Source organism: Brachyistius frenatus, unplaced genomic scaffold, assembly GCF_029030835.1.
Source record: "Brachyistius frenatus isolate BFR_SWC_R1_liver_20210118 unplaced genomic scaffold, ASM2903083v1 Contig_94, whole genome shotgun sequence".
NCBI lineage: Eukaryota > Metazoa > Chordata > Actinopteri > Embiotocidae > Brachyistius > Brachyistius frenatus.
The window spans coordinates 1,505,312-1,520,039 of NW_027210693.1; the positions used below are offsets into that span (position 1 = coordinate 1,505,312).

Here is a 14,728-nt window from a genome sequence, read left to right on the forward strand (position 1 = left end):
CACACACACACACACACACACACACACACGCTGTCCCCAAAGACCTCAGCGTTGCCTTGCTGACTGATGCCGCTGATGTTAGTTTTAATGATGGAGAGGCCAGTCCAGGTGAAGCTAGCCAAAGCAGTATCCTGTCTCGTGATTTTGTACACTCAGCAAACCAACAAGACACCGATGTAGGGCAGAGAAGAGGCAACGCGGCACATCGAAGTCACTGTGGTGAGCAAAAAAAACTGCACAGGTAGTAGACTTTGGTTGGATTATATTGTAAGAACAGTACCTTTGAAAACAGATCACGTTAAAAAGAGGAATGGAAATTGACCTCAGTTTATATTCTGTCAATGTAGTGCTGAGTTTAGGGAAGAACCCACTAAATGTGCTTTTGCTTTGATGCTCAGATCCAATGTTCTTTTGTTCGAAGGGTTCATCACACGAGTCTTTTGTCACTGTAATTGAGCTTAGCGCAAGTTTAATAAAGGAGACTACTTCATTTTTAATTCTTTCACCTCTAGGCGTCTCTTTCATTCATTACTCCTTGCAAGCCACACCTCCTGGCTGCCATCCTTTCATTCCCACCTCCCTCCATCATCATCTCAGTTTAAAATTCAAGAGGCAGCCTCCTCTTCGTTCATCATCCAATCAAGTAAGCCTAAAAATTCACTCCTCTCTTACCCGCGTGGGAGATAATCACTAATCAGCTCTCTTGATTAACCCGTTCAACTAGGATGACATTGCTTCTTACTGTGGTGTCTTTGCCACTTTACCAAAAGCAATCTCTCTACCCCTATCATAAGATGCACTAGACACTTGACACACACACACACACACACACACACACACACACACACACACACACACACACACACACACACACACACACACACACACACACACACACACACACACACACACATCATGCAAAAACAATGATTCCCCCAAGCCAAAGCTTTCTCACAGAGGAGGAAATCAGAGGATTACATAAGCTTATCTGCAGACCAGACAAAGATTGTCCTCCTACTGAGAGTCTCACTTAGGAAGAATTTCCGCAAATAGCATAACTTAAATATGAACTGCCAATCAGTCAATAAGTTCTGATCTATGATCGCCCACTCAAGAGGAAGTGGACCACACAGTGTTATACACAACATTAACAGAGGCATTTCTCAAAAAAAACTCTGGAATCCACAAACTGTCTGGCCATCGTAAAATATTAAAAAAAAATTACATCTCAATAGATACAGCAATTAAAGCAGACTAATAAATCAACTCGCTAAATGAACGTTTAAAAATGTACTCATCTCAACAGGGTGTCAAACAAGTCTTCACAGCAAAAAAAAAAAAAAAAAAATCACTTTAATGGCAAACCATTGAGGCAGATTAGAGAATTCAACCAAGCCCAAACCAACAGCTTGAAAATGTGAGAGTTGGGAAGAGACTGCTGCTTCTCGCAGGTGGCTTATTTCTCCAATATGATGTCATGTTCAAATACCAAGTTATGACCCAGTTAAAAAATCTCAGTAGGTACTTCATCACCCCTCTGTGTACATCTGCCATAAAAACTCTTTTCTGGCAACAAAGTTAAGACCGCTGAGCAAGGTTTGCAAATTGAGTGATGGCTCTGTTCGGCATTATCAGGATGCTGCATTTGAGCTGGCAGTCATTTATAACACTTTGTGATATTTTTAAGGAATGCTCCAAAGAATGATCGTATGAATATCAAACTCTCAACTCCTGTGTGCTTAAAATATAAGTCTGAAAGTAGCACCTTAAGTTACTAACGTTGGTTACAATAATTCCTGTCTGAATCTTCACTTCACTTCACTGGAGTTTAGAGGGGAAGAGTGTAATGCAGTGTTTTTTGTCTGGAGCTTCAATTTAGAGATGTCCCCTGAACACCTCACATGCAGGCTGTAAGTAGATGTTACAATTTACCGATGTTCACCAAAAGCCTCAGGTTGATCGTTAGTTACAGGCCAGGTGGCTGCACACAGAGAAGCCTGGCGTCCGCTCATGTAGTACATGAAACTCAGAGACGCGTTTGGCCAAAAATGAGTCCGTTTGAAAAGAAGCCTTCAAATGTCGATGCTGCTGAGCTGAAAGACTGATTTTATTGACCTGGACAAGTCTTAATTTAACTAAAGGGTCGTCCGAGTAGAGCCTGTATGAGTAACACTGGTGCTATATTTTGTTTGACTATATTCTCTTTCTGCATCATGTAGAATCTTTCACATCCACGATGCGAGACATTTCCACATCTCGAGTGAAAAAAACGATGTGAAATTTGTGATGGAAATACCTTTTTTTGCCACCAGCTCATTTTCACCACGCTCATAAATCACCCCTTCTTTCATAATTATTTAAATATTTTCCAATTTTGTTTTTTATTTTGTCTAAAGAACAAATTAGGTTTTGATCTATGTAAGAGTGTAGAGCATTTTTATGCAAACACGTTATCTTTTACTGAACACTGGGGGGTGTTTTCAAACTCTATAATGGCTGTGATTTAATTAACACGTGAAGTACAGTTAGTGCTTTATACCCCAGAGAAAGGAAGGATTACCTATATCTAAACCACCTAATTCAAATTTAAATCGTAAAGAGGCATTAGCTGTCGATTTTGAATATAAACATTTAAAGAAGACCTTCAGAAATGACGCTGTTCTTCTGTGGCTCATAGAGGGGGAGTCCAGAAAAATTGGTCTTTAAATTATTCAGCAGCCAAAGAGAAGTTGTTATTGGCAATCAGGCATTGAGGCTTTACTGGGTACTTGGATTTGTTTATAAAGGCATGCATTTTACCAGGCTTATGACTACGTTTTGCTGCTGTCTCAGAGAGGAAGGAGGCGTTGGAAAGGTTGGAGCATGGGAGAAAAAAAAATGCTAGCCTTGTGGTGAAAAGGCTCTGAGCTACACAATATAAAAAGAGGACAGCTTAGGGGAGGCATGTGGCGACAGTGGAAGAATTTCAAAGGCAAGAGGTCAAGAGCACTCTATTTTCAAACTTAACATGGGGAATGGGTACAAGTTGGCTGCAATAACCCATATCAAGGGCATGTTTTTGCAAACGATAACCTCCCAGGAAGAGCAGACGAAATGTGGTGCAGAAAGGAAAGAGCTTTTCTCAGCAAAATTTCACAATCCTTTTAGTCATATCAGGCCTAAAAATGTCTGCTCAGGATGCCTTTGCGCATGTGGATCTATATACTGTATAACTGTGAGCATGCATGTGAGTAACAGAGCATCTCCCCAATGCAGTAACCTTTTCACTACGCTTCTCCTCGAAGATGCAATGAAGCAATCCTTTTTTCTTTTTTTTTTTTTGCTCTTGAAATCACTGAAAGTCAACAACAGTTGATACCACAGATTAAAAACAAAACATAAACCTGTAATTAGAAAAACTGTGACTTCCATTTTTTAAGGTAATTATACAGAGATGTATCTTTGCTCATTGCATTTGCATAAGACAGTAAAACATTCTATAAGTATGTCCAATTATTTCCAATCTGTTTTGTCCACACTGGGAATCATTACGAATCCTCCCGGGTCAAATAGTACGTGCATCTACTTCATTTGATGACGACAAGCAAATAAAACAGCCCGTGCTTTAAAGACGTTTCTAACAGTGTATATGTGGAGCTGACATATTGTGTGTTCGTAGATGAATGAGTTTCAGTCGACGCAGGTTAACGTCACTCTAACGGCGAAGGAGATTGAAAACATCCTCAGAATTTTGATAGTCATGCAGAGTACTGACACAAGGCATACGTAATACGGTTTAGCTTTGTAATGCTTAAACTGCAATGAATTGAGATGGGAGAACTTTTTTTTATTTTTTTTATTTCCACCATCTGCTCTGCGTCTCTGCAAATTTTGCTGATTTATGAAACACTGGGAGTCTGCGCTCGCTCCTCTGCTTTCCCTTCATCTCACCATATATATGGCCTTGAATTAGGAACAACAGGCTCAGCGGTCGTCACCTCAACACCCAAATCCTTCCACCGCTGAAAAGCAAGGCGGTTGGTCAGGGAGGGAACTCTTGTTGCCAAAGTCTCATGATTAGCAATTCATCAAAGGGGTGAATTAGACAGTGAACATCTAATTGGGAAGAAAATGAGGTCAGTAAATTCAGAGATGGCTTTGCATCAGAGTGCAGGGAGCTAATGGGGATAGCAAAAGCAAACAAAAATAACCCACTGCAGCTGGACAAAACCTCTCTCCACATAGCGCCAGTGGTCTGGTCCCTCGAGAGGACAGCAGCTGTTATGTATTTTTTAGAGACAGCGCGCCTTAAAAAAAAAAAAAAAAAAAAAAAAAAAAAAAAAGTGGAATGTTGTTGTGAAAAGGTGAAGCAGCATTTACTGTCAGAAATTTGCTGGTCACACGTTTTGTTTTATCTTTCCCTTTTTTTTTTCTCCCCCCAGACTTGTCACTAGAAGAGGACAGTTGATAGGAGTACAAGTAGGGAGGGACAAGTTTGAGTGAAACACATCGTTCTGTTCAAGCTTCTCTCTTCACGGAAAAACTGATGAAAAGGTGGCATTTCTTTTCCTGACAGCGTCCTGCACGGTGGTACTGAAATAGGATGAGGAAATCATGCCCTCACCTTGATAAGATGATACTTCCTCATGTATGTCTGTCTAAAATAAAACGCACTTCTGTGATCCGGTTGCAGTCTCACAGTTGCCTCGCAACACTTCGCACTTTACCGATTTGAATAGAATGTTACAGACAGCAATTATAACAGATCAGTCACAGACGTCAGAAACAAGGAAGGAGATGATCTGCTGTTCAGTTCTGCTGGTGATTACAGTAAAACAATAAGAGCTGATTTATGCTTTTTTCTTTCTTCTTCTTTATATGCACACTGTAGGATGAACACATTTCCTGCTCATTCTCCTCATGCCTTCCTCTGGTCTAGACCTTTTGGGTCTAGTCAGTTGAAGCCATACAGTGGATAACATTACTTGACATTTACATGCATGAGCAAGGCCAAGCTGCAGTGCGAAAGTGTCATTTACATCCTCCCAGCAACTCCCATTCAGGCTCTGATTCATGTCGGGGGAACCTCTGGGTGCATTTTGAGTATGACCAGCTGAGGGAATAAAATTCATTCTGGCATTTTTACCTTTAATCTCACATTGTTTCAGAGGAACATTAGATGCAGCATGCAAATACTGTTTAGACTGGAGCGTTTCTGCCCCATTTTATTTGGCCATCTAATGCCTTTGGAAAGGGGAGCGTGAGAGACAACATATTCAAAACAAAGACTGTGCCCATTGAGGGAAATCGAAGGAAAGCAGTCAGTGGTTTCCCATCAATAAAACCACAGAGTAATTAGAGAAAGCACTTGAAAGCCAATTTGCAAGTTGACAAATGATCAATCTTCATCTGTAACGCAGCCACAGTAGCCAACAACAGCAGTGGTGGATGTGGTGACAAATGGCTTGCCTGTGCTACCTTGCATCTCATTGTTAAAGACTGTGGCGCTGGCTGAAGTGGTTGAATCCTTCTGTTTTTCCTATCAGCTCAAAACACCTTCTTCTGGATTGAGACGGACGTAGAAGCAAATCGGTTCTGCTGTGCTGTTTTTCACTTCCTGTGTTTAAGAGACGTATGCTGCTGATAATCGGTTCAGAGCTCCCGGTCACAGTATTCATAGAAAGCCGAGGTTTTTGCATTAAAATAATAAAAATAAAAATCTGCCTGGAAAACAACGGAATTCAAGTGTCGCAACGGTTTTATTTCTCTTATTGCAAAATTAATTCCTTTTTTATGTCATGCTAAATGTAATTGCCCTTAGTTTCGCCAATGTGTCTGATTTGTCTGAATCAAAACCCCTCTGACTTTTACCGTCCGCAGTGTGGGCCCTCGTCCTTACTTTGAAACCTTATTCATTAGTTTGCTTTATGACGGAGTCGATCCCTGTTTAGAACCATCTCATAAACTGCCCCCGTATCTCTGCTGTTCAACTGGACGGCTATCAAATAAACCTTAGAGCACACTCCTTGCACCACTTCACATGACAGATGCAAGCGACTCCGCTCTGCCGCTCTGCCGCTCCTCTCCTTGGCTTGCATTGATCCTTCGCCTCCCTGAATAGATTTGGACACAATAATTCAGCAGCCAGGTAAATTGAAATAACTCTGACCATTAGTGAATTAGTTTGCTCTTTAAAATCAGCCATTGATTCCCGAGCTGAGCTGATTGGTTGCTGACCAACCAGAGAATTTAATTATCAAACAGTGTTGCTTGCTCAGCCACGTTTTCTGAAGGTCAGGGTGCCACTGCAGTCCTTCTTAAAGATACGACAGGAGCAAGGCGAGAGATTGGTTTGGGTGGTGGTGGGGTGGGAGGGGGTAGAATCCAGTACAAATGCAGTTAGCCACGGCCGGTCCTCCCATTCCTCTGTTGCTTCCCAGCAATTGCAAGTGGCAGACCATTACCATCCCTTTCCAGACATGACTGTGAGCAGTGCAATAATAATTCTCAGAATTCAGATGACAGCGGTTTGGCATATTTAGATGCAACTCTGCTCTCTCTCTCCTGTTTCTGTCATTCCCCTGCATGAATCCTGCATGAATCTCACCTTTGGTCCCATTGAGGTCATATTAATATGAACTGTGTTAAAATAACCCAGAGGAGTATAAAAAAATCATTTTTAGGCTGCCAGCCATCCATAACCCTGCGTCAAAGGTTTTGCTTCACTACGCGCATTATACCTGTATCACGGAGTAAATTGTCTCTGAGGCAGCTGTGCTGATAACAGTTCAGAGAGAACTCCATCTGCATATACCCATCCAGCTCCTTTGACGCTTAATGTAGGAAATAAATATTACATATCGGTGGCCAGGTGTCATGTATGAACAGTGGACAAATAGAGCAGAAATACAGTATATTTGTTCTAATTCCCCTGAGTCTACCTGTCTCTGCAAAAGGCTTCATTCCTTCCTGATCTCTAGCCTCCCTGGGATTTAGAATACAAATAAGGCGAACAAGCCCCCCCATTCTTATGAACTTTATAGAATAAAGAGGGACACTATAAGGCCCCACACTGGGGAGAGAGGAATTGATTGGCAAAGCTCGTGACAGGACCAGAATGGAGATTGAATCCCCTTGAAAGAACCAGAATGGAGGAGGAGTTGCAGCATGAATAAGGCTGTTTAAAAGGAGGATGGAGAAAACAAGCCTCCCTTGTCCTGTCTTGTGATTTCCTGAAGCAGACATCCTCCCCTTTTTACCCTGCTTATTCAAGGGTAAACGTGATCCACTTTATTTCTCTTTCTCTCTGTTTCGCTAATCCACTCTGAAAATAACAGTTATTAACACAAAATAGATGTACCTATATATAGTTTTACACAAATCCCCAACAAAATGTGTTGAATCCAGATGAAATCTGCGATATGTGTGTTGTGATCACAGAATCTAGCTTGGTACAAATACATTTTGGTGGAAGGTTTGAAAATATTAGAGTGAAGGAGTGGAGTGGGCTCATAAAATGTGTTACATTATCTTTTGTTGATTAACAAACACTGAACAAAATATCATTTGCCACCATTTATGAATTATAATTGAATTAAGTTCAAATTGATTGTTTGGACGAGACCTGCCAATTGTGACCGTTGATATTTGGGTGAGAATTACTGCCACACGTGTTTAGTATTTATGGTAATGAGGTTTTCTTTGGACTTCATGATGAAACGTGTGACTTTTAGTGAGAACAAATATTTACATAATCAACTTGACATGGGATATGGAGTAAATGTCCGACAGCCAATGTTGTTGTTGTTTTTTTCTGCACAGCCTCTGCCATTTAACATTTTCTCTCGTGGCAATAAACCTTTGTAAATATCACTCTGTCCTGTCAAATCCACTTTGTGGAGATCGGGGAAGAGCAGGGCCCCATTATCCCTTCACCAAAACATCAGCCGTGAAATGATTTGGAGGTTTTGATGAACTATGGATATATATTTTAACCTCCAGCCTCTTAAACTTTGCTAGACTCTGAGCTGGGTGTGCAAACGCAGTCAATTCATCAGTACCAGTGAGAGACTGGATGGTTAACAGCCGCATCCAGTTGTTAAACTGTCCCTGTGGTACTCCGCCAAATTATTTGGCTCTCCTTGTGATGTCATTGAACTGTTTCATAGATTGAGCAGTTCTCTTAGGACTTGGGTAACCGTTATTCGCCAAATGTGTTATCTCCTCCCGAGCTAATTTGACATCACGCACCCTCAGTGGTTTATTTACCGTGCTGCATATTTGCTCTTAGTGAGTCAGCACTTCATGCATGTGAACATTAGTGAATTCTTAAGAAAAACTTTCCCTGTGTGGTAAATGCTTCCGACTGCTCTCTGTAGCTTCCATATTTAAACTGAAAGAGCAGCCTTCTGTAGAGTCTGCATCTTTTAAAGGGAAGAATAAGAGTGTATCTGTTTCCTAATCCCAGGCCATTTCTGGATGTGCAGCTGGTTCACTGCACCACGTTTCCAACCCCCAAAATACCACAAGTCCATCACCCCCACCTCATGTGGACAGTGCTTTTCACCAGTGTGCATTGATTCAGAAAGGTGGAGCCCTGAGGTTGTTTTTTTTTTTAAGGGTGCATGCAGTGATTGCGGTTTGAGAGCATTTTGGATCAATCTGTCAGCCTTTCTTTGGAGAGTCACATATTTTCTAACCGCAAAAAACGTTTCCTCCTTTTTCAACCTTATCTTTTGCCATTACAAGATATTTCCTGCATTAGAGCATTTCTCATTATTCAGACAAATTGCATCTTTTGATAACGGGGAAAGATCTCACATGAAGAAAAGGTAACAACACATGAGATTTTAGAGTTGAATGGCTATAATAATTCATATTTTGGCCAGAATTCCTCTTTGCCAATTATTGTTATTTGTTTCAACCAGCGGTCTCTTTTATCGAGCAATAACTTCTGGTTTAAAATGTGATAATGTTCAGATGAAAAACTCACCAAGCAAACAAGCAGAAAATCTGGCACGGGATGAATATCATTGCACGGCAGTACAAGATAGACAGTTAATAATGTACGGATTGGACCGTGGCTTATCGGAAGAAGCACAGAGGATTTACTCTCATCATGTGGCCATATGAATGTAAATGTACACTCTGCGGGAGCTTTCAGGGATTCAGACAGCAAAGACACCTCAGGTGGTGGAAAGGACGAAGCCTCTGAGTAAACTCCAGAGGTGGTTTTCATGGCATTGGACCAATCAAGAGCACATACCAACTAACTTTAGTGTTATCATTGTGTGTGTGTGTGGGGAGGGGGGGGAGAGAGAGAGAGAGAGAGAAGTTGTATAATTTACAATACACTTTGACTGTGGCTTCACAACTCCCCCCAAAAAGTATTTGCCTGCTTGGTGTCCTTTCTTGCATTCTCGTGTCCATTATTCAACACCATAACTCAGTGGCAGAATGGCAGATTGTGACCATATGTCACATTTGGTCGGATACTGAACTGGTGACACAAATTTTCGGTATCCAGCTTGAAACTGCAGTAATTGTTTAGAGATTCTATGCTGTTGGATCGAGATGTGTGTGAAGCATCCATGTGGAATTTATAGCTTCTGTGCAGCAACATCCATATTTGAACCATCGTCTACCATTAATCATCTTGGCAGTAGACAATGACAGCAGCTGATGAGAGACACTACTAGGTTTGTGTGTGTTGAGGATCAATTTGTTATTTTTCACAAAAAAGAAGCTTATTCAGCTGGTTTGGTGAAGCTCAGCTATGTGAATAAGTGTTAGTTTTGTCAAAGTAAGTCTCAGGGAAAAAGGTTGGAGGCATACTGTACAACTGCAAATACAGCAGTTTTATAATGTGTCTTGTCGTGGCCAATACAAACTAGAAAAATGCTGGAGAAAATGTTTTGAAGCTGCATAGATACTTAATGTTTAACTGGATTTTAAATACAAACGTATGTGACAAGCTAAAAAGGTCATTTCAGCTTGTTATAAAATGTGGTCGTGATTACACTGGATTTCAAAATGCACTCTCATATTACTTCTTTATTTGTAAGCAGTCTTGTGTTTTTATTGTGACATGCCATCAAAAGATTTCAATAAGATTTCGTAGTCCAATCTGTCATCAGTAAAAGTAGTAACTTATTACTTATTAACTTACTAATGATTGTATTTACTTGTACTGTATGCGCACTAATGTTATTATCCATCGCCTGTTCATCATTGTCTTTCCCTATTAAATTGGATATTGTTTAATTCTGACACCAAAGTTCAAATTAATCTTAAATAATGAACCTAAAACAGGCCTGCTTTTATAGCTGTTATTCAGTATTCTCATTCAGTAGTTGACATTTCATTACTTTAAGAACTGATTGTGCTTCAAATAGTCTAATTATTGTAAATTACGCGAGATGATATTCAAATTATTCCAAATTATTCCTGGTCCTTTTGCAAGTAGGTGAAACAGTGTTTTAATAATTCAATACAGAATTAATCTAAGGCGTCACAAAAAAATTACACAAATTTGAACTATGATGACAGAAAAAAAGAAAATAATAAAAATGTCTCTATCACTATGTCACCGTGCCACCGTGATTACTTTAACTTTGGCAATCAAGTAGTTCATCATGTATTTAACTGGAAAGGATTAGGCCCATTAAATTTTCCCTGCTCTTTTATGATGTGTTATTGTCTAATAGACCATGAAAGGGAGGGAATTTTTTTTGCATACAGTAGCAGTTGATAGCACACTGTTGCTCCACGGCCAGGGGCCGAAGTTCCTTAATGCAATTACTGATGAAAATCATTTCCTTATCGGCAACTACGACACATAATTTTTTAGTGCCAAATAGATATTTTTGTTCACAGTCACGCACAATGAAGGATTGTATCATTTTAACGTTTTGTTTGAGTTTATAAAATGTTGTCTAGATGTATTCTTTCCATTTGCTTCCAATAAATAGGATGTGAATATCAGAATATTAGTTATTGTATTGTATTTTCAGTGTGCGTTATAATCCAGGGAGGGCGAGGTTTGTATCGTCTGCTGCCTCCAGGGTTTTAACAAACTGTTACTACAGAGTAGACGGCCACTTTGCAGACCCCTGAGTCCACTTTTTTGTTTAAATGATTTTAAATATTTTCAGAGCACGGGGTCACATTTAGTATAATAATGCTATCAGCTATTGATAAGAAAAATGATATCATTTTATCAGCCATCTCTTCTTACGCAGGACCAAAATTGAGGTCCTATTTTGTGTTTGATGAACAAAAAAAAGCAACATTTTGTACCACATCATTCGTAACCATGAAGTCAATAGTTGAACGTTTCCTCCAGCAGTAATTGACACCACTGGGTAAAGGGAGATTGTGCTCCTCCACATTAGTGGCTGGGTGTCATAACATATCATAAAGCAGTCTTCTGACCTTGTCAGAGCTTATCATGACACCAATTACAAAAAAAAAAGACAGCCCCATCGCTGAGGGTGTACTTCCTGCTCGTCTGCAAAAGAATAGCGCTCCTTGTATGGAGAGGTGCAATCTGCGTGGCTTTCTAAAAAAAAATTACAAAAAATCCTGGGAGGCATGAAGTGTGAACGATCTAAAAAAGAGCAGAAAATAAATACATACCATGTCACATTAAGTGACAATGACAAGGGCACCATCTTATTTGTTCAGTACAAGACAATTAACCTAACTCTATGACATCTTCTTGTACTGCTAAAATAGATTTTGTGGTGTAACATCTCTCTTTTTCTGCACCCCCCCCCTCCCCTCCCTCCCTCCCTCCCTTTTCTTCTCTCTTCCCATCAGGTCTCCACATAATGGAGCGAGAATGAACAGAGAGCGGCTTAAAAAAAAGCATGAACTGGAGGTTTATTGAGGTCATCTGCTTCCTGTTTATATGGGACCATATAACAGTTCAGTCTTCCCGCCAGGACCCGTCGGCCACTGAACAACATGTCACCAAGCAATATGACTGGCTCATCTCTGACCGTGGACCTTTCCACCACTCTCGGAGTTATCTGTCCTTTGTGGAAAGATTCCGCCAAGGATTTACGACCAGATATAAAATTTATAGGTGAGTTCACTTTTGGCCTGTGTACTGATGCCTCTCATGCTTTTTAGGAGAATGTCTATTTTAATGCTTTTTTGTTATTTTGAGATTTCAGTTGCAAAAAGCTGAACTGTGTACATTTCTAATAAGAGCACTTATTTTTAAATTTAGATGCAGTCAGTCGCAGCACTATAAATTATTTTTATTATATTGATGAAGTGCGACTAAGACTCTCGCTTACCTTTGCTGTTACTTGGGACCAATTTCATCGACTGACAAGAAAATACAAAGGATAAGAAAATAATCCTCATAAACCAACAACAAGAGTGTTGCAGTTAGAGTTGTATTGCAGCTGTAAAGCAACATTTGTACATTTTTATTAGTCTTTTTTGTAGTGTTTTCTGTGACTACTATTTTAAGCAGAAATAACACTGACTGGTGTGGCTTAAGTGGAACATTTTGCTACTTTGGGAATTAATAACACACGTTTAATATCTGTGCATAACGCATTTTAAATGCATTTATGACGTATTTCAAAAAGGTCAAAATCAGGGCGGTAGATACAACAAACTGACTTTTAAGTCATGAGTCAATATCCTAAACTGCTGGCTCCATCACATAATGCAATTTCACTGTGTTTAGGATTAGAGTCTCCCTCCTTGAAATTCACACTCTACACACCTCTAGTCTGAACACATTTAAAGGAGTGCAAATAGTTCACCACTGGAAAGTAAAAGGCCCAAAATGTCACAAGGCAAATAAATCATACCAAAGGAGTAATTTCATTCATGACTTCCTTCACTTTTCAATTTCACACATATCAAAATACACAATAACATTCTCATATCCAATTAGTTCTCATTCTATGCGAACCCTAACCCTAAACTGCATTGGGACCATGACAATGACTAATGTCTTACATAACTTATTACTGATTGTTGTCAATATTAAATTTTTGTCTCTTCTTCTGTACTTGTATCCAAATAATCCTGCTCAACATTCAGTAATTGGAAAAGTAATGAACTGCTCCAAAGTTTTTTGTTGCTTCGCATCAAAGATTTCTTCACAGCTCACATACTGAGGTAAATGTACACAAATTGGATGGCTAGAAAATCCTCTCTCTCAGAACAACGTGCTTTGATTTCCTTGCATCCAGCTGCAGTCTGCTAACTCAGAGTTACAGAAGGACTGAAACAGAGTAAGAGAGTCACTTGCTTCATTCTTTTTTAGCGGTTCCTTTCCTGACTTAGTCCTCTCTCTCTTTGCTGCGTCTCTCTTGGTAACTTGCCACAGCCCTCTGGTCCCCACTGGCTTTGGTGCCTTGATATTGCCACATGAACAGTAAACAATGCATTTGCATAATGTGTAACTTGACAGAGCAGGATGTTGCACAGAGACATGAATCTCAGAGGCAAAACTTCAGAAGTCACTTTCCGCAGACTCGGTGCAGCCGTCGAGTGTCTGTGATGCTGCAGTGATTTATTAAAACAGAGAGTGTGTGTTTGCATGTCGGCTGCTGCTGGGAATATTGCTGTGCCCAGGTGGCTTCGCTCGTTTCTCACTCTTAACAAACCATTAGTGGCATGAAATTCCGCCATCGGGGCTAGATATCGCTTTCATCGTGACAAGACAATTAAACTGTGTATTAAGAGTGTGAAAAATGTGATGTTTCTCATTAAAAATCAAACGACAACAATCAGCAAATTTGCACATCAGTATGACAAAGTAAAGTTTGATTGATCCATTTCACGTTTGTAGCTGCAGATCTCAGAAATGTCCCGCAGTGCAGTGTGCTATATGACTGCTGCCGTGGACGAAATGAAATATGCTTTTCAGCATAGATATAGATTTTGTCAATAGTCATACCGTACTTGAGGCCAAGGTGTGAAACGTTCCCCAAAGCTGTAGATTCTTCTGGAGGATTTTTCTTCCAACCTGGACCACCAGTTATTTTCAGTGATTAGTACATCTTCAACCAGTGAGGGGGAGGAAATCAGCGACATCAGCTGGTGTAGTGTTTGGTTGGAATGAAATCATACATACCCTCAGTCCTCCTTGGCACATGATTGCCCAGCCGTGCTCTACTCTAACAACCAATGAGGACCGAATCGCTTTGTAAATTTCCCCGGGGACTTTCTCTGCCTCGACGATTTAGTAGTGGAAAGTGGTTGAATCAGATTTGCAGAGAGACAAAGCATCCATTCCTTTCGGGTTCACTTATCAAGAGAGATTACCCCAGCGGCACGCTGCGTGGACAATGCCAACCTGATCAGCAACAAACAAATCTGCCCCATCTTTAATAACGTGGGCACTGTGCCTAATTTGAAGGATAAACACAGAATTAGGAGGTTCCAGCCGGTTGTCTAGTGCTCTGAAAAGGTCACCGTCACTTGAAGGGGAAAGAAACACCACAGGGCACCAATTACTACTCTCCCTCCAGACTTATGTCTCTTAACGAAATTATTGGAGTGTGCTTTGTATTAGTAATTGTCACCACTCTATCACTACTGATGGCAATGTTCAAGGTGCATCCTTTTTTCCCTTCAACCTTTTGCCGAAGTGTACATTTCACGTATGGTATTCATCAGTCACAAGAAAGCCACTTTCACCGCTGGCAGCATATTGCTTTTGTATCTGACCTGAGCTGAATAAGGCATATCAATGTGTGCTTGAGTTAGCGGTGAA

At 40.3% G+C, this 14,728-nt stretch overlaps 1 protein-coding gene across 1 annotated transcript in view; it reads left to right on the forward strand.

Moving 5' to 3' along the window:
- The window catches only part of brinp1 (bone morphogenetic protein/retinoic acid inducible neural-specific 1), a 103,921-nt gene that overhangs the window by 13,411 nt on the left and 75,782 nt on the right, over positions 1–14,728 (forward strand). Inside the window, exon 2 of the mRNA XM_069710713.1 lies at positions 11,800–12,067. Within this exon, the coding sequence (XP_069566814.1) occupies positions 11,850–12,067 (218 nt within the window). The 5' untranslated portion in view covers positions 11,800–11,849. The remainder of the gene's footprint in view (positions 1–11,799; positions 12,068–14,728) is intronic.